Source organism: Gracilinanus agilis, chromosome 1 (assembly GCF_016433145.1).
Source record: "Gracilinanus agilis isolate LMUSP501 chromosome 1, AgileGrace, whole genome shotgun sequence".
NCBI lineage: Eukaryota > Metazoa > Chordata > Mammalia > Didelphimorphia > Didelphidae > Gracilinanus > Gracilinanus agilis.
Genome location: NC_058130.1, coordinates 387,559,601 through 387,581,089, shown reverse-complemented (window position 1 = coordinate 387,581,089; position 21,489 = coordinate 387,559,601). Strand labels below are relative to the sequence as shown.

The following is a 21,489-nucleotide window of genomic DNA, read 5'->3' as shown; positions in this document are numbered from 1 at the left end:
GCATTTTGAAAATCGACCAGCTAACTATCCAGATAATATGTTTAAAATTGATATTTTCTGGAAGGAGGAAGTTAACTAGATTTTTTAATGTAACAAACAGACAAATAACTTTTTAAAATTGACATTTTTTCCTCTTTTATTTAGAGAGCGACTGTGGTTGATATCAAGGAGTCCCATTAGACTTGAGATAAAGTCTCATGCTCTACTTTGTACTGAAGTACAAGCAGTCCTGATTTATACTTTGTACTGTCACCTAAGTCGAGTCATTGTTTACACTTATCCAGGTATTGAGATTACAACATTCAATAAACAGACCATGTCTAGACAGACAGCTCTGATGGCTGCTCTTCCTTTTGCATTGGCTCAGAGAGCAAGAAAATTTCTGACAGTCTGTTCAACAAAAGCCAGATTGGATAACACAAACTTCTATATTCTGTCACTATATAGTGCCACACTTGCTTATAAACATCCACCTGCAGGGCAGGCTCAGAAATGATTCTCTCCACCAAGTTGAGGGAAATAGTTTGTTTAGTAAAACACTGGCAGCACTTTAAAACAACCTATATGAGCAGTCTTCCATTTCATTCAGTGACTCATCTGCTCTTACTGAAAAAAGGGATTTACACCAGACATGATAACATCTTACATAAATATGAAAAGAAAGTCAGCTGACATTGAATTGTGTGAATTGTGCTTTCCAAAAAGTTGACTTTTCCTGAAGCTGAGTATTTTCCTCTTCTCATTATGCTCATCATCATGGAAGGAAGAAAAAAGGAATAATTACGGCATAGAATGAGGAGGAAGAAATCTTGGAAGTTGTCTAGGCCAAAGTCATTCATTTTACAGATAAGCTAAGTGGGGTCAAGGTAACAGAATTAGGTAGTGTCAGAGCCAGGATTAAAACTCAGGTTTCATGACTCCTAGTTCAGTGTTTTCTTCACTACAGCCTGCCTCTCTCATCCCCTGGAATAATGTATATGCTTTGGGCAAAGTTCCAGCTATATTCCCAAGTAGCCATCAAGAAGACCAGAGATGAAAACCCAATAGAGAGCTAGCACTTTAATGACTGAAAAAAAACATCTCTCTCAGGTTTGGTTGGGTAGACAATCCTGAAGATTAAAACCCATTTTCAGAGCCTATTTGATTGATCTATTAATCAATGATTCTAATATTCTCTTCCTCAAACTATAACAAATACAAAATTCGAAATTATTGGGAGGATGGAAGATTCATCCCATTTTTCACATCAGATACACTATCAGTCTAATTCTGATTCTGATGTATGTTTCTCATCCAAAGGCATAGTGTCTAGAACTAAGGAAAGCAGAGTCTCACTGTCCATACCCTTGTTTAGACTATATTTATAGTACTATGTCCAGGCCTAGGTGCCACATTTTAGGAAGAATATGGATAAAGTAGAGATTATCAGAGAAGGGCAACCAACAGGAAAAAAAAAGCCTGGGAACCACATAATATAAGGATCATATGACCAACTAGGATATGCTTACACTGGAGGAAAGAAGACTTCAGGAAGGCATGACAGCTATCTTCAAATATTTAAAGGGCCATCATAAAGAAGAGGAATTTGTCTTCAGCTTGGCCACAGAGGACAAAACCAGGAGCAATAGAAAGAAGGTGTGGAATCAAATTTTGGCTTGATATAAGGAAGAACTTCCTAACAACTATGTCTATTAGAAGTGGAATTCAGCACCTTTGGGAACACTTGAGTTTCTCCTCCCCTTCAAGCAAAGCCTGAATGAGTGCTTATTGGGGGTGGATAGAAGGAATTCTTGTTTGGCTATAGAATAGATTAGCAGATTATACATCTTATTCTCAGAGCTCAAAGAGACCTTAGAAATCAAAAAAACCCAATCCCTTGATTAGGCCCCAAATCATTAAGTCATTTGCCCAGAGTCACATAGTAAGTCACATAAACAGCAAAGGCAGAATTTGAACTAAAGTCTCCCAATTCCAAAGCTGATACTCTTTCCACTACACCATAATTACTTCCTCTCTCTGTTTCTAGCACTATGCATAATATTTTACCATGACCTTAATCCCTTTGGATTCAGTTTTTTAAGAGATTAACATATTGCCATTTAGCAAATGCCAGCTAGAATCAGCATGTAAGAGTCAATTGTTAAATATTTAGCGTATTTACACTTTGGAAATTGACAATCAAATTTGGATTGTTTTATTGAATTATTATTTTGTTCAATATCTAGATTCAAGAAGATGAAGGAGAAAATGCTAATAATACTAATTAAACTTAAAATATATTGTGTGTACATTTTTCTCCCTGGAGAACGAGTTGTTAAATATTTACCAGCATCCTCCTGAGCACACCCCAGTAAGAGAACTGCTGTATTCAAAAACATAGCAATAGCACAATTTTTTAAAAATTGGAAATTATTCAATGTGGATGCCCTTGATTTCTCTTATATGACTGAAATTCTGTGATTCTGAGGAGGCAGTGTGGTATAATGAAAAAACATGAGGCATAAGGAGACCTAACCTTCTGTTCTCACTGAGACATAACTCTAAGGGTAATGATTACATTGGGGAAGCCTAATTTCTTCCTACCATGTTATGTCATAAAACATCTCCCAAAACACTTGAAAAATTCAATCCTTCAATGTTACTTCTTAATCCCATAGGTACTGGGAGCTTGTAGGCAGAGAATAAAATTCAGAGATGAAGCACATTTTGCAAACATTAACAGCTCTAGTTTTGGGCCTTCTTGGGATCATAGAATTCTGGAATTTTACAAGTCAAGTCAACAAGCAAGTCAATAAGCATTAAGCTCCTACCATGCACCAGACACTTTACTAAGAACTGGGGATAAAAGGAAGGCAAAAAAAGACTATCCCTGCTTTCAGGGAGCTCAGAGTATATGAGAAGACAACTTGCAAGCAAAAGTATACAGATAAAATAAACAAGGATAAATTATTGACAATCCACAGAGAGAAGGCAGTAGAATAAAGGGGGATTGGAAAAGGTTTCTGGAGGAGAAGCATGATTTTTAGTTAGAACTTGGAGAAGTCAGCAAAGTCTGGAGGCAGAGATGGGAGAGAATTCCTGGAATGAGTGAAGGTCAGTAAAAATGCCTGGAGTTGGAAAATGGAGTGGCTTAAACAGCAAAGAGGCTTTCAGAATAAATGAGGGTGAGTGAGGTGTAATAATTAATGTCTGACAAAATGAACTGAATCTATTTCTAATCTCATATTCAATACTCTAAAGCATCCCTATCAAAAACTTGGCTTCTGCTTAAATACTTCTCCTGACAGAGAGCTCCCTACCAAACAACAAAGACCAATCCATTTGGAGACATTTCTAATTGTTTAATACTTCTTTTTAATAGTGAACAAAAATCCTTATTCTAACTTCAAACCACTGCTGCAACAAGTGCTGTCCTGGAAGGCAACACAGATTAAACATACATCCTCCTATCATCTATTGTCTGAATATATATATATATGCATGTATGTTTCCTCCTACCCAGGCTTCTCTTCAAATCCACCTCAGAATTTGAACTTGCAAGGACAATCACAGCTAAGGAACCTAGAAAGTGATCAAGGGCAAAATCAGAGCCATGATGAGGACAGAGAGTTTATAGGAGCAGGAATGCCCAACCAGAAGTTCAGCACCTACTGGTAGATTTCAAAGGCTTACCAGACGGGTCTCCAAATTGTTTCTCTGGACACCATCTCTCCAGCATCCCATTGGTTTGTCAACAGAAATAGAGAATTTGCTGTGGCAGCCAAGTGGCTCAGTGGACCGAGACCCAGGAATATGAAAAGATTTATAATGACCCCTCTTCCAACTTTGAGGACCTTAACATTTGAGGAGGAAAAAAGTATATCCTCACTTAAAGAATTATTACAGGGCTAGAGTAAAGAAACTGGTTGTCAGATGAGCCTGGGGACTGCAGAAACTCAGAAAAAAGTGTGGTAGTTAGCAGAACCTGAGAAGTTTATGGAAAAAATTAGAGGAATATGGGTCAAGAGATCTCTACTGGGTCCCTCTCGACTTCTGACAGCTCAGGGGGGGGAGGCGGAGGTTAGCAAGGGCTTCCTCTGGGAAAGAGGAGGTTATGCTAGAGAATTAGGTCAGAATGACCAATTTATCCTATAACAGAAAGCTCTGCTCCTCACTTACTTAGACCTTCCTGATAAGTCTGACTTGTCTAAAAAACCTCATTCTCACTTTTTGTTCCTAGAATCAAAGGTCTTTGGGTCTGGAAGGCGAGTCAGCTATTATCTAATCTCAAGTGCTCATTTTACAGACGAGGAAGTACAATGAAGTGACTTCCTCCAAAGCCATGCAGGTTGTGAGAAAAGAGATTTGGACTGGGGAGTTCTACTCCCAATCTACTTTCCAAGATACCACACTGTCAACTCTTCTGTGGCCCTGCCCAGCCCTCAATTCTGCACATACTCTTTTTATCATATCTACTAGTGAAACCATTCCCTCACTATTACCCTTTCCAAGAGGTCTGACCCTCAGAACTCAATTCTTCAAGTAATGTTTTGTAGTTGTCGCAGTAGGTCCTGATGATCAGTTTCTTCTCTATCCCCACAGATGTAAATTGTTTTATTGCTAGGTAAGACAACTCATCAATCTTTTTATTTTTTGATTTATTTATTTTTAAGTATTTTTTCATGATTATATGATTCATGATGTCTTCCTCCTTTTTTCCCTCCCCTCTCCCAGAGCTTATAAGCAATTTCACTGAGTTATACATGCATTATCACTCAATATCTATTTCCATATTAGTCATTGATCTGATCAATCTTTGCCTGGCTCATACATTCATAGATCTGGAGCTAGAAGGATCTCAGAAGCAATCTAGCCAAAGGGTCATGGGATTTTACAGTCACAAGTTAAAAGTGGAAGATATCTCAAAAGTCAGTTGTCATTTTAGAGATTTTTTAAAAAATGAGACCAAGAGAGGCTAATTGACTTGTCCAAGGTCATAGAGGTAATAATTATCAGAGGTGAGATTTGAACAAAGGTCATCTGAGCACAAAGCTAATGAATGGCCTTTCCCTGCCTTCCTGATTCAGACTGACAACCTGATATCTATCTTTGGAGATATATCTAGGTGGCACAGTGAGTTGTGTCAGATGAGTCTGGGGACTGGAGAGGCTCAGAACTGGGTCTCAGTCAGAGTGTGAAAGACCGGAGTTCAAATCTGACCTCAGACACTTATTATATGTGGGACTCCAGACAAGTCTCAAGTTCTGTCCACCTCACTTTCCTCAACTATAAAATGGGGGTAATAATAGCATATACCTCCCTGGGTTATTGTGAGGATCAAATCAAATGATACTTGTAAGCACTTATCACAGTGCCTAGCACATAGTAGGCACTGTATAAATGCTTATTCTTCTCCTCTCTTTTCATAAACCATACATATGATCTATGGCATATAGAAGATTCTGAATAAATGTTCTGTGAAATATGAAACAAGTCCTAAGTTAAATTGAAATATTTATACCATTCTCAAAGACTGTTCCTGTGGAGTATGAGTTCTTATAGATCTTGTCAAGCTGGAAAGGTCTCCAATAGAGATGGGGTGATGACCTGGACATTTGTCACCCAAAGACCAGCCTAAAAGACTGAAGAAAGCCCAGAGACACTCATCACTGGGAAGAGTTATAGGGTGAATAATATTTCTGAGAGACCATATTTTAATTCCATATGTTCTGCAATCTTTGGGGATGGAGAGAGATTTCACACTAACAAAATTCCACAGAGTCACCTGGCTGATGCTTCTACACATTTCAACTCCCTTGCCAAAGGCCACCTTCTAAATTGCCCTGGAAGGGGGTAGCTGGGTAGCTCAGTGGATTGAGAGCCAGGCCTAGAGATGGGAAATCCTAGGTTCAAATCTGGCCTCAGACACTTCCCAGCATTGTGACCCTGGGCAAGTCACTTGACCCCCATTGCTTACCCTTACCACTCTTCTGCCTTGGAGCCAATACATAGTATTAACTCCAAAATGGAAGTTAAGGGTTTAAATAAATAGACAGACAGAGAGATAAACAAACAAATAAATAAATAGATGGATGAATGGATGAATGAATGAATAAATGAACAAAAAAAATGAATGAATGAATGAATTGCCCTGGATCCTAAGCAAAGGTGTTACTGTGTTGGTGCTCATCCCCAGCTCTAGATTCAGTGTTTCATCTCAAATGGGACTCCATCCAAAATGTGTGGCTGCAGCTGCACAGACCCAGCTCTTTATTCCTACACACTAACAAAGGATGGAGACCTGGGAAAGAGATTAAAATCTGGGACAACATTCATGAGGTCCCTCATGACCTACTTAAGGAGAAGGCACAAAGAAAGGTTGTTTCTAGTGGGAAAGCCACATTTATATTAATGTACCATAAGTATATAAATATGCTCCCAGACAGTCACAGGTAGAGAGATGCCTCTCAAATGTCCACAGTAATAAAGGGACAGGGCTGGCATGGAAAACTGGAGGAGAGCCAGCACATTCAACTTCCTCTCCAGATAAAACCTGCTATCAACATGAAACTCTGCAGGAGATTTGAGCATTCTATACCACCTAATAGAAGGAAGAGGGGAAATGGTCCCAAAGCTGTGACACGTAAGGACAATCCATAGGCAGGATGTTATGAAGATAACTGGAAATGATAGATGTCAAAGAGCTGTGACAAAAATGAAGCTCTAATAAAAATTAAATGATTATTATTATTATTAGCCAGAGCACCTAAAATGCTCAAAGAACCAGCTGTATTACAAGTAAGGTTCTATTCAATGAGCATGCTTTGTATAGACAGCACCACATCTACACTCTCAAAACCATGGCCAGTAATTACCTTTGCTCAAGGCAACTGCCTTACGACCTGTTCCCCTAGGTTGTATTTGGACAGAATTTACAACCACAAAGTTGTTAGAAATATGGTTCACACATTATCTTCCTAGCCCTCAACTTCACCTATCAATACCCAAATTCCTAGCGTCTTAGTTTCCAGATGAAGTGCTAGTAAAGGAGGCTGGTCTGGCTTTAAGTTTTTTGCTCTATTCCCCATAGCTAATATTTTGAATGCTTAGATATGCATATACAATATACACATATGCAAACTTATGCATGCATGTGTACAGCCTGCTGCTTCACTCACCTGTTTAATCAATCCAAAAGCATTTATTACATACCTACTCTGTGCCAGGCACTATGCTAGTCACAGAGGATACAATAAATGGAACAATCCAAATGCAAAGCCCTTATGCTTCCCTAAACTTAGAAAAAAAATCCGAACTCATTTATATATGTTTGGACAACAGACACTTACAAATTTATATATAGAGACATATATATGTAATGCATGCATATTGTGCATGGTTACTTATACTTGTGTTTTCTTAAGTCTGAGCTGAGGGGAGGGCTCAGAAATTTCTTGCATTTTTTCTACTTTTGCAACTGTAATACATAAATAAACATACTACTCATTTGAAAAGTATATGAACTCTCCATAGTTCCAGTAAGGAAGAATATAATTTTAATAAAAACTAGGTGGGGGAAACGGATCCATTTTTGCATAATACAGTATTGTCTTAACAAGAATGCTAGTTTACAAAATAAAAATAACTGATGGATAAAGAAAGATTTGAATGATGGTTATGAGACTTTTGTTGAATTTTTATAAAACTTAATTCATTAATAAAAGGGAAAAGGAAGAACATTGGCATGTTTTTTTCTCTCATTATTCAAACAGAATGGAAGTTTTCCCCAAAGGAAATTCTTAGGGTGAGCTGCCAATTTCTGTTTTTCTGCAAAATCCATTTTTACAGCTTGACCTTAGGCTCAACCCATTCTGTAAAAAATGGGATCTAGCTCGCTCTTAGATTTTGAGTGATACATCTTCTGTTGGAGGCTTTCACAAAGGCTGCTGTCCTTAGGGCTGTCTGATTTTCAGGAGGTTCATGGCATGAAAGGGAAGGAGCTGTATATCTACCGTATATTCTTGCAACTGTGTGCCAATCATGGGGAAAGGAAGGAATGATAAGAGCCCACCTGGGGGAAGAAAACTATGTTTACCTCAAGTTTGTAAGACCCTATGTGACCCAACATGAATATCTTCTTGGTAGTTCTTCTGCAGCATGAGCCAAAATAACAGACCCCTATTTACAAAAATCAGAGGCCACAATCATTCTAACAGGGCTTAACACCCACCTGAGCCCATCTTATGAATAGCTCACAATGTTAATCCAGGATGATTTTGACTGGTGACTCAGAAGTTTAAAAAAAAATGTAAGGATGATCTTCCTAACCATGAGAATTCTTTAAAATGTTTTATTTTTAAAAATAAAAATTTTTAAAAGTGAACACTATGGAAATATGTTTTGCATGATAACACATGTACAACCCAGACTGAATCACCTGCCAAAACCAGAAAGGGGAATAAGTTTGGGAGGGAGAAAAGTTTGATCATATAACTTGGGAAAACTTGGGTGGAAATTTATCACATGTAATTGGTAAAATAATAATAAAAATATTAAAATGCTTTTTACGTTGCTTTTTTTTTTTACAAAACTATTGCCTCCAATTGAAAGACACTAAGCAAACCATAACTACATGTTGCCAGTACCTGACAAAGTAGGCTTCATTCCACATCCATCATCCATCACCGCTCTGCCAAGTGGAAAGGAAGTATCCTTCACTGTCAGTTTATTGAAGTAATTAAGCAACATGATATAGGAGAAAGAACACTGGCTCTGGAGTCAGAAGTTCTATGTTCAAATCCTACCTCTGAGGGCAGGTAGGGGGCTCAGTGGATTGAGAGGAGGTCCTGGGTTCAAATTTGACCTCAGATATTTCCTAGCTGTGTGACCCTGAGCAAGTCACTAAATGCCCATTGCCCAGCTCTTACCATTCTTCTACCTTGGAACCAATACATAGTATCAATTCTAAGATAGAAAGTATTGGTTTTTTAAAAACATAAAACAAAATCCTACCTCTGAGGTTTACTACCTGTGTGGTCTTGGATAATTCTATTAATATTGCTGAGCCTCAATGTCCTCCTCTATACAATGAAAGGTTTGACTAGACAGTATCTGAGTGTACTTCCAGCTCCTCATCTATGATCCTACAATGAGTCACTGTGTGACTTTTAAAGAGGAAACTGTACAAAGAGATGTGGCAAGGTGGGGCTACTTAGGTGTCACTGTAAATCCTCTGGGCCATTTGCCTTTAAGAGGGAAGAGTGTGGCCAGCCCCGAGCAGGCTCTGGGGGATATGACATATCCCTAGTGCAAATCCTAGTGGATTTCCTTGGTTTTGCTAGAGGGACGTTGTTTTCCCTTTTATATTAAAAACACCAGAAGCTACAAAAACACTAGATAGTGCAACAGAAAGAATGTTCAAAGTGGAGTCTTGAGGGTCTGAGCTCTACTTAGTACTTGTGACTTTGGTTGTTTTGTGACCTCAGCTGACCATGTTTAGACCCATTTCTTAATCTATAAAATGAAGAAGACGTGAAATAAAGATTAAATGTTCTCAAAAGTCCTTCCTAGCTCTAAATCTATGATCTCATATCCACAATTTGACCCAGTGGAGGAAGGATAATCTTTAAAAACAAAACAAAAAACAAAAAAAAAACACTTATCTTCGGTCTTAGAATCAATACTGTGTATTGGTTCCAAGGCAGAAATCTGATAAGGGCTAGGCAATGAGGGTTAAGTGACGTGCCAAGGGCCCATACAGCTAGGAAGTGTCTGAAGCCAAATGTAAACTTAGGACCTTCCATCTCTAGGCCTGGCTCTCTATCCTCTGAGTCACCCTAATTGTCCCTAATGGATATTCTTTTTCTAACATATCTTGAACCCAAAGCTCTTTCTTTTTCCCTAGGCACAACACATTAGTTCAAATCAGAGCTTCCTTTAGTCAGCTATAAAATGCTTTAACTTTCCAGAGGATTAAATAAGACAAAAAGGTTAAAATGTATGTATCCCATGCTGGCTTTCTTTCTACTTGCCCAATTTTATCTTACTGTTTTCTTCCCCTCCTCCCCAATTCAATGGATTGTTAAATGGGAAATCAAAGTCATTCGCTTAAATATTCCAAATGAGGTAAAAGCTGAAACAATATCTCTTTTTCTATCTTGAGTCTATTTCTTTTACCTGTGGACAGAAAGTAATTCCGAAATACTTAACAACATTTTTCCTTTATCAACAATTTATTCATTTTACAAACACCTATGAGGTATTACTGAAAAATACAATCTCCAGATATCAGAAATTGTCATTTGGGTGGTTCCATTATGAATCGACTGAATTCAGTACAGCCATTGGTCATGACACATATGGACTCAGGAAAAGAATGAAGTTGCAAAATTTGTTTTATCTCCACGTTTTCAGATTGTCTCAACTGTGCACCATTCCTTTCCCATACATATCTTTCCTTTCTGGTAGGAAAATTATTTCATGAATTCCTTCAAACTCCAAATTTAAGAATTTGCCAAAAAAGACAACTTCCTCCCTGGGAATTTTTGTATTAAAGAAAAAGACATCTGAAGAAGGCACATACACATATGCATGCACACACACACACACACAAATTCTAAATAAATATAAAATTTATTTAAAAACCCTTACCTTACATTTTAGAATCAATACTATCGATTGATCTCAAAGCAAAAGAACAGTATGGGTTAGGCAATGGAAGTTAAGTAACTTGCCCAGGATCACACAACTAGAATGTGTCTGACATCACATTTGAACCCAGGATCTCCCATCCCTAGGCTTGGCTTTCAATTCACTGAGCCACCTAGGTGCCCCCAAATATAAGAACTTAAAGGAAAATACATGTATTTGAACATATACGCTATGTGTTGTGCATATTTGTTTAACCAAAAAGAATTTCAAATGCTAGAATTTCATAGAAGTATTTAGGAGATGGGGAAATTTTGCAGAGCCTCTTTAATCATGGTAGGTAGGCAAGCTATCTAATGTTCCCTAAACATAATGCTAGATCTGGTCATGACAGCTGGAATGAGGGTCCATGTGATTTGTATAGAGGCAGTTAGATGGCACAATGGATAGCGAGAGAAATGGACCTGGAGTCAAGAGGAACCCAGTTCAAATCCAATCATAGTCATTTACTAGCTATGTGATCATGTCACTTAATTTCTTTCTGTCTCAGTTCCCTCATCTGTAAAATGGAGATAATGATAGTATCAACCTCCCAGCATTGTCAGGAGGATAAGATGAGGTAGTACTTATAAACCTTAAAGTGCTAGATAAATAATAACATGTGTTGTTATTATTATTTTACATAACTTCCACATTTAACTTTGTTGGAATTTAGCAGCATGAACTATATGATCCCATTTAAATGTTCCTGGTTTTGAACTCTTAAAAACAAAAACAGATGTTTATGTCCCTAGAGCTTAGCTGTACTTTCCCAGATAATACTGTTCTGTTTTGATGTTTATTCTATCATCTTCTGAACCTGCCACCAGAAATTCATGGCCTTGTGGTGACAATTCCTCTGGTGACAGCAACTGATGAATGATGATGTGGCTGCCTCAGAACTCAAATACTTTATCTGGGTCCCACGAAGCTCATATTAGAACCATGATATTTCTGATTTTCCATTCACTATCACTTGAGAAGCAATGTTGAGATTTTCTTTCCTTTTTTTTTTTGAAGTATGATAAAATGATACAAACCATTTGTCTGGCAAGCATAACACATAGTATATAACTTTTTCTACATTCTCTGATCATTTGTCTGAAGTTCATTTGCTGGCCAGGAAACATAAAGGCTGTCCTATCTATGTTTGAGCTCAATGTTTGTTTTCCCAACTTTAAAACAAATTTAGAGTAGTATACTCAGGTGTACCCTGTGAAATCTAGCCCCAACCAATATTATCTTGTAATAACATCATTGATTATCAAGAGGCAGCAAAGCATAGAAGAGTGGCCTCAGGTCCTGAAGTCCTAGATTCAAAAGCTGCTTCTGTCACATCTGATCTCTGTGACCTTTTGGTAATTCATTTAACCTCTTCATTGTCTCAGATCATTTCCTAAAACTGTAAGTTGCTAAAGAATTGTGGATCTAAATAAGTTGAAGGAGTTTCCCTCCACCTGACCCCCATGTTAAACATTCTACATCAGTGAAATCATAAGTGCAAGGCAAGAAAAAAAAATTACCTAACTTTAACAACAACAAGAAAACTTCTAACAGTAGATGCTCTTTGGCCAATCATGCTTGCTAAGACCTCAGTGTGTACCTTTCCTCACTATTTTTCATTCATATACAAGAAATTCAAATTGGATCTGTGATGACATTGTTTTGGGAACTCCCTGAGAGGAAACTTTCACTGCCTTTGCACTTCTTACAATATTCTACAGCTTGATAGTCTTAGAGAAGCTCCTGGGATACTGAGAGATCAAGAGACTTGTCCAGGGTCACACAGCCAATATGTGCCAAGATGGGACTTAGATCAGAGTTTCCTAACTCTGGGGTCAGTTCTCAGCCCACTGTACCATGTTGCCTCTGGCACACATATATTTATGTTCTCCATCTCTACCCATCAAGTTTTAGGTTATACTATTATCCTCAAAGGAAAAAAATCAAATCTTACCTGTGCCAGATGATCACCTGGCTTGAAATCAGACTTCCCCTCAGATAAGCGAGATCTATAATGGCCTGTGACCAGAGGAGCCTCTGAATTTGGCAAGTGATCCTCTGTCCTGTCATCATCCACTTCCAAAGCCTCAAGATGTGAGCCACCCATCTCCATGACGGTATAATGTCCATTCTCTAGCTCAGAGTCCTGACTGTTCCTGTTCTCCACACTGTCTTTGTTGACAGATGACCTGGAGATGACACCAAACTTTCTTGTTCTTTTCCCATTCTGTACCAGGCGGCTGCTGGGCTCTGAGGTAGGGGTTGCTTTGGGTTCACAGCTGTTGCTGTTGTTGCCATTGGAAGGAGGGAGAGGAGCCTTGCGCTTAATGCGACGTAGCATGATTAAGTAGATAAAGCCGCCATTCCAGCACTGATCAGCCAGATAACTGCAAAGTAAAAGAAGAACTTATGAAAATCATGTTAATTTCCCGGGCAAAAAACAGTAAGGACATTGAGCTTTCCCCATCCATCCCCTTATCCCTTACATCCAACTTGATATGCTCCATTAATTAATACATTTCGCCAATAAAATTCAAGTGCAAAGGCTCCTTAAAAGATTCAAGTAATCCACTAGCAGGAATAGCCAAAGTTGTTTTCTATGAGTGCGAATCAACAAGAAATGAGTAACAAAAGTAGTCTGAAGGTCAGGCTCCATAGAGGAGAAGAATGAAAACAGATTCAATCTTTGGTGATGGTTGGGCCATGCCAACATAAAAGTGACATTACTGTATAGACTAATTGGTAGAATTAATTCTACATCAACCAAAATACCAAAAGGTTACTTTATAAAACTAAACAGATGAGCAAAAGATCAGGAATCACCAAGAAAATAATGAAAAAAAGTGTGAATGAAGGGGCCCTCAACCTACATTAAGGAACAGTCAACACTACTTTGTATTGCGTAAAAAGTAGAAAACTGGCCAATGGATTGGTAGTAAGATCCAGAAAAAAAATCAAATAAAGTAGCCTAGTATTTGATAATCTCAGAAACACTAACTACTAGCTCCCTATTCAATAAAAACTTCTGGGACGACCAGAAATGTTCAGAAGATATTACCACGACAAGCTATAATTGTATATAGGACCCAACTATATAAAAGGACACATAAAAATTATAAGAAAATTGAAGGACTTATCCTGCATAATTGCAATGAAGAGCTAGATTTCTTGAATGAAGCAGGAGACAAAGATAATTAGAGAAGATAATATGGACAGTTTTAACTATATAAAATTAGAGTTTTGCTTAAACAAAATCAATGCAGCTAAAATTAGAAGAAAATAGCTAATTGGGAAAAATCTTTGCAAGAAATATTTTTGATACGGTTCTGTTCACTGTAAGAACAAGTGACATTTCTCAAAAGTGAAGTTGTCAAAGGATATGAACATAGTTTTCAAAAAAGGGAGATGCGAGCTATTAATAGCCATATGAAAGAATGTTCTTTAAACAATTTTAATAAGAGAAATACAAATCAAATAATGCTAATATTTCACTCTATATCCATCAGGTTGGCAAAGATTACAAAATATTCTTCCTTAGTACTTCTAAGTCTCCTCAAGTTTCTCTGAGTTCTTAATTGTCATTAATATTTTGTTACATTACAATATAAGTGTTTCAGCCACTTTCTGATTGATGGGTACTCTCTTTTCTCCTAGGTCTTTTCTAATGCAGAAAGTGTATTAGAATGTATGGAGCATGCAAAGTCTTAGAGAAACTGTAAAAAGAAAAGCACACTAATAAATTGTTGGCGGAGCTGTGAATTGGTCTGACTATTATGGCAAACAACTTGGAATTACACTAAAAAAAGTCATTAAACTATATACAATTTTAGACCCAGCAGTATCACTATTAGGCACACAAGGTATCTGAAACATAGGAAGAGAGGAAGTTTTTTATACATCTACCTACCTACTCCAAAAAAAATCGAAGAAAAATGTATATACATTTGTATGCTTATGCATATATGTATACAAATATACATCAAATATTTATCATAGCACTTTCTGTATTAGAAAAGAGCTAGAAAAAAAGGGTGCCCATCAATTGGTAAGTGGCTGAAACACTGTGATATTGTAATGTAATAAAATATTAATAGTGGTATGAAATGACAATTAAGAACTCAGAGAAACTTGGGAAGATGTATAAATACTAAAAAAGAGTGAAATAAGAACGAGAACAATAATGCTTGATTTTAAAAATATAAAGGAAAATTCTGAAAAACTTCAAAACTCTGATCGACCATAGTAGCCAACCATTACTTCAGAGGTGGGAAGGTGAAACATGACTCCTATCTCTTGGCAGTGAGGTGGCACTGTATAAGTACAGAATGATGCTTTCATTTTCAGATATGGCCTATGTGTTCATGCTTGTATTTATTTGTTTAAAAAGGGTGTGTGATCTATCAAAGAATGGAAGGCATTGGGAAATAGCAGTGATATTAAAAATAGCATGACATTTTTTAAATGAAAAAAGAGATCCCATAATATATATCACTAATAAATATTGCTAGCCCCTCAACCACATTATTGAACCTTGATCATGCTCCTGACCTCTCAACTCAAGAGTTTACTCTAACTGGAGACAATGTGCCCAGAAGGAAAAGATGAAATTTAATTGGGAGAAATGTAAAGTCTCACACTGGGATTAAAAATTAATAATTTATCCCATTTCAGAATAGAGGATAGCCTTGAATGACAGAAGTACAGGTCGGTCACTAAACATCTAATAAGCACCTACTATGTGTCAGGCTGATTGGGAGACAAAGACAGACACTAGGCAGTCCCTGACCAAAAGTTAACTCACAGTCTAATAGAGGAGACAATGCAAACAACTATGTACAAACAAGATTATACAGGAGATACTCAAGAGAGAGAAGTCACTAGCATTCAGATACAAAAAAAGCAACTATTATTCAAGTGGAAAAAATTAGATATTTAGCTAATAAGCTTAATATGACCCCCAAACTGTGTTGTGCTTGCTAAAAAAAAAAAACAAAAAAAACAAAAAAACAAAAACCACCAAGCTAGCAATGTTAGGCTATATTAATAGAAATGTAATGGCCAAATTTTACATAAATAATTCATGCTTAACAGAGAAAAAACATCAATAACCATAAACCTATATACCTTCACTCTCATCTATATAAAATCTTTATGAAAGCAATTCATAAACCAATTAAGGGCATCCTTGATAAGGGTTTTACAGAAAACAAGCAGGCTTTTGTCAGCAATGTTTAGCCGAAGTCTATATCTTTACCATCTTACTATTAACTATTGTAGAGGCAGTTAGGTGGCACAGGAGAGAGTGCTGGCTCTGGAATCAAGAAGATCTGAGTTTAAGTTCAGCTTCAAATGTTGTGTGACCTTAAGCAAATCATTTAACTTGCTTGCCCTAATTTCTTCATCTGTAAAATACAGATAATAATACCTCCTTACCTCCTAGGGTTGTTGTAAGGACAGAATGAGATAATATTTAAAAAGCACTAAAAGACGCAGTGAGAGGCACATAGTAGGCACTGTGTGATAGCTATCCTTATTATCATAATGTTAAAAACAAAAGATCTCATTGTGCTTATTGTTTGTAGATTATGAAAAAGCATTTGATTCAGCAGAACAGAACATTGCCATGAAGCACTTTTGTGGTAGGCTCTCTCTCATCCATACATCAAGATCACCTCGGATTCCTTGATAGATGTAACACCAAAAATAACACCATGCAATGACATTCTGATAATAAACATCAAGGTGAATCATAAAATAGAGAGAGATATAACCACCAGGGGTGTTTGCCCTGGGATGGAGATCTCATATAGAGTCCAGGTTAAAAAGGGATTTTCTTTGGATGGTGAGATTCAATGTCATTGTGTTGTTCTCATTAAGCCCCAAAATACTGTGAAGCCTCCTGGAAAAGAACTATAACCACTGTCCATCTACTTGGGAAGTGTCTAAAGACTGCCCAGATTAAAACATACATTTAGAGGCATACGCTAGGGTGTTTGTCCAATAATATACACATATCTGGGATAGCCAATAGATGGCCAATGAGTTGGACCCAGAATTGAAAAGCAGGAGGAGAGCATGCTGTACTGCAGAGGTTCCCAAACTTTTGTGGCCTACCACCCCCTTTCCAGAAAAAATATTACTTAGCGCCCCCTGTCACATACTATCACTGCCCCCTTATAGTTATTCACCACCCCCAAATGCACCTGTGGCCATCACCACTCCCCCTGGATCACTGCAGCACCCACCAGGGGGCGGTGGCACCCACTTTGGGAATCCTTGGGTTAGACAATAGGGATTAAGTGACTGTCACTTAAGGGTCATACAAGTAGGAAGTGTCTGAGTCCAGATTTGAACCCAGGTCCTCCCATCTCTAGACCTGGCTTTCAATCCACTGCACCACCTAGCTGTCCCTGATGATACCAGCTCTTGATGAGCTCATAATCAAAGGGAGGAGACAAAGAAACCAATATGTACAAATTAGACATATACAGGATGACTAGGAAATTAAATTTTTAAAATATTAATAACAATTAATAGGAAAGATAAATGCACCTGTGGCCATCACTGCTATTCTGGATTGCTACAGCACCCACCAGGGGGCAGTGGTGCCCACTTTGCGAATCACTGCTGTAATGCGTTTGGAAAATGATAAAACTCTGTTACTGACAACAAACTTCCCATGAAAGTGAAAGATTATCTTTTCAATTCTAAAATTTTTCCTAGTGATTCTCTATATGACAGCCAGATATGAACACCACTGCTTCTAAAGAACGAGAGACAGGGATCACAAATGGCAACAGGGAAGTATATGGTGGATGTTAGGAGACTGCAATGTATAATCAATGAGGAACTCAGAAGATTAGGAAGAAACAATGAGCTGGTCATGTGGCAAAGGATCACAGGTGGATGTTAAGAGTGCTCCACTTGTAGTCTTACAACTGTCATGAGACACTGAGGGAGGTCTCTAGCACTTTGGGTGGGTACGCTTTTAGGAGAGCATGGATGAGAGTTACAGAGAATGAGCACGCCTGGATTTGCATCACTGGAGGGAACTCCCAAATCAATGCAGTCACAGATCTATTTGAATATTTGAGTAAGGAGCAAAGCAAGGGAAGTAACTCCAGAGCAGAGTATGGCGGGTTTAAACACATGTAAAATAATATGTCTTGTCTAAGTAGTGTATTTTAAGCATGACATTAACAGACCAGAGTGGGCCATGACCAGGATAATGAGAGGCATCTAAACAATGTTATAATAGGAACAATTAAAATCTCATTAAAGTAGTTCTTAGACCAATTCATATGGGGATATGTAGTCAGGAAAATATACAACATGGGGAAGGGAGGAGGGAATGGGGATCAGTGTTTTCAAATTAAATATTTGGAAGATTCTTCTGTACAAAGCCAGAATCAAAAGGTAGAACTTAAGTAGAGGTAAATTTCAGCCCAACTTTATAGAGGGCTAACAACCATAGTTGAATTTGCAATAGATTTTCTTCATAAAGAATTCTACTGAATACAAAGCATTTTTCCAACCACAACCTTGTAAAATAGATAATACAAGATTACTTTTATTTTACAGATAAGGAAACTAAGACTAACACAGTGATCATTTCCCTATCACAGGGAATGTTCAAGGAGAGATTCAATGGCAATCTCTTAGGCATCTATAGAGAGAAGTTCCTTCCAACCTTATATTCTAGGAGGAAAAGGTTTTTGTAATGTTAGCTTCTAAATCAGAAGTGTAAAATTTGCACCTTCCCCAAACCATATTAAGATGTAACTGGGAGGGGCAACTAGATGGTTCAGTGGATAGAGAGCTAAGCCTGGAGATAAGAAGTCTTGGGATCAAATTCAACCGCAGACACTTCCTAGCTGTGTGACCCTGGGAAAGTCACTTAATCCCCATTGCCTAGCCCTTACAACTCTTCTGCTTTGAAACCAATATACAGTATTGACTCTAAGAAAGAAGGTAAGGGTTTAAAAAAAAAATTTTTTTTTTTAAGATATAACTGGGGGCAGGGCAACTGGGTAGCTCAGTGGATTGAGAGTCAGGCCTACAGATGAGAGGTCCTAGGTTCAAATCCAGACTCAGACACTTCCCAGCTGTGTGACCCTGGGCAAGTCACTTGACCCCCATTGCCTATCCTTAACACTCTTCCACCTCTGAGCCAATACACAGAAGTTAAGGGTTTAAAAAAAATAAAATAAAATAATAAAGATATAACTGGGAAATGTTTAACAAATATATAAAAATAGAATTTAACAAAGATAATGTTGATTTATGATTTTCTACAGGGATAAGCTTCTATCTGAATTTGATACTACTTCTTCAAACCTATAAAGAGGTACCAAATGCTACCACATGGTTTTATAGCCTACTCGAAACATGGTCTCCAGGAGGGTGAAATGTTTTATCATAACCGTACCCTAGAACAGAATGGTCCTGAAAACAATTCTCTGTTGTGAGGCAGTGGAAATTGCTGGATTGAGAGACTTGAACTCAAATCCTGATTCTGCCACTTACATCCTGTGTGACCATGGAAAAATAATTAAATTTCCTTGTTCTCAGTTTCCTCATCTTTCAGATAATGGGATTAATTAGAATAAACCTCTAAATTTCCTTTCAGCTCTAAATCAATGATCCTATGGTCCTTAATCTCTAAAGAAGGGCTAAAAAAATTCCTCTAAATCAAAAACTCTAGAACTGGTTATAGTATGCCAGGATGGAGAGTACACCAGTTCTTCAGCATATCAGCTGCCAAAATCGCCACATCCTAATGTAGACCCTATCTAGGGAACCATAGGGTCAGAAAGGAGAGAGAAGCTCGTCCCTATCCCCTTTTCCTGAAGGGGGGAAAAAAACCAGGTCATTAACTTTCAGCCCTACAAAAGAAGCAAGAAGTCCTAGGTGATCTAGGGGAAATTGCTTCAACCACTGGATTCTTGCCCAGCCATGCTCATCAATGCTTTCCCTCAAGTAATGGGTGCTATCAAATGACAGAAGTTACAAACTCACAATCCAAATCCTCATTAAACCTTGTCTGGTTTCCTGCCTCCAAGTTCCCACATTCCTACATTCCCACGCTGACAGAGCCTGAGGCCACAATGAAAGCAGTTAACATTTCCAATGACATCAATGGAGCCGTTCTCTCTTTATGACAAACTCCCACTTCTCAGGATATCAGGGTGGCAAGTAAGCTGTCTTTTGCCAGAAAGAGATTAAGATGCTGTCAGGGGAGATCATTGGGACTTTGAGTCCTGGAACTGGAAGGCTGAGGGCAGGAGGAGTCCAGATACTATTGAAGTCTTCACCTTTGTAGTTCATAGTAAGGTACTCATTTCCATCACCACCATCACGCCCCTCCCCAGGCAACTTGAAGGGGAAAAAAGGGTGAGGAAAGAAAAAGTCCATCTGCCTTTGTCACAGGATCAAAAGTAGCCATTTATCTCCTTAACCTAAAAAGTTGGTTCAATTAGTGAACCTGTCACAGGGAGAATGATCATGGAGCTTCTGGTAATAAGTTCTCAGCTCTGCCAACTGCATGCTTAATGGCAGAACGGTAGGAGTACTCAAATGGTGACTAAAGCCCTCAAATCCTCTCTCTGTCTCCGTCTCTGTATCTCTCTCTCATATATATGTATATGTGTGTAAATTACATGGAAAACCTGTTCTAATGTATTTAGATAGCATTTTTAGGAGTTCCATCCTAGATGACAAACCATCAATTTCTACCACACACCTAGACACCAAAGGTCTTGGGTCTAAAGGTAATCCTCAGTATGAATAAATAAAACTTTGTCAAATAAGTCAGACCCCTGCACAAGAGATCTAAAGCTGGTCCCTAGTTAGAATAACATTGATCATCCCTTTTAAAAATGTTTTTCTTAATAATAGTTTCTTTTTCCCCAATTGCATGTAAAAACAATTTTAACATTAGTTTTTTTAAATTTTGTGGTCCAAATTCTCTCTCTTCCTCCTCTCCCCCCCTCACTGAGACAGTAAATGATTTGATATAGATTATACATGTACAGTCATGTAAAACATTTCTCCATATTAGTCACGCTGTGAAAGAAAACATAGATAAAAAAGAATGCCAAAAAGTAAAAAATAGTCTGCTTCGATCTACATTCAACTCTATCAGTTCTTTTTCCTGAGATGGATAGCATTTTTCATTATAAGTTCTTTGGGATTGTTTTTGAAAACTGTATGGCTGAGAATAGTTAAGTCATTCAGAGGTGCTCATTGTATAGTATTGCTGTTACTGTGTATAATGTTCTACTGGTTTTATTCACTTCACTTTGTATCAACTCATGTATCTCCGGGTTTCTCAGAAATGATCCTGATAGTCATTTCTTACAGTACATTAGTATTCCATTGTAACATATGCCATAACTTGTTCAGTCATCCCCTAGACAAGGGGCATCCCCTCAGTTTCCAATTCTTTGCCATCACAAAAAGAGTTGCTACAAATATTTTTGTACAAATAGTTTCTTTTACTTTATTTGTAATCATCCTATTTTTAGAAGGCATATTTGTATTTCCTTATTTTCTCATAGGTTATTAGTTCTGGGGTTCTTTTGGGTTAAGGTTCTAGATCTAACAGGGACTTGGGGGTCATTTAGTACAACCCTCTAACAATGCAGATGAAGGAACTGAAGTAGGTTGTGAAGATGAAACTGACTTGTCCAAGGTCACACAAGTCTAGCAAGTGGTAGAATCAGGATTTCAAACCAAGTCCTCTGACTCCAAAGATTTTATTTTTAAAATCTCTCTCCCAAACATAGTGAACCAAGACAAAATAGCACATCTCAGGAAGAG

The 21,489-nt window shown here is 37.8% G+C and overlaps 1 protein-coding gene across 1 annotated transcript in view; it reads right to left on the bottom strand.

Moving 5' to 3' along the window:
• PDZD2 (PDZ domain containing 2) overlaps positions 1-21,489 on the bottom strand; it is a 348,778-nt gene that overhangs the window by 146,483 nt on the left and 180,806 nt on the right. Inside the window, exon 2 of the mRNA XM_044664497.1 lies at positions 12,623-13,055. Coding sequence (XP_044520432.1) covers positions 12,623-13,055 — 433 coding nt within the window. The remainder of the gene's footprint in view (positions 1-12,622; positions 13,056-21,489) is intronic.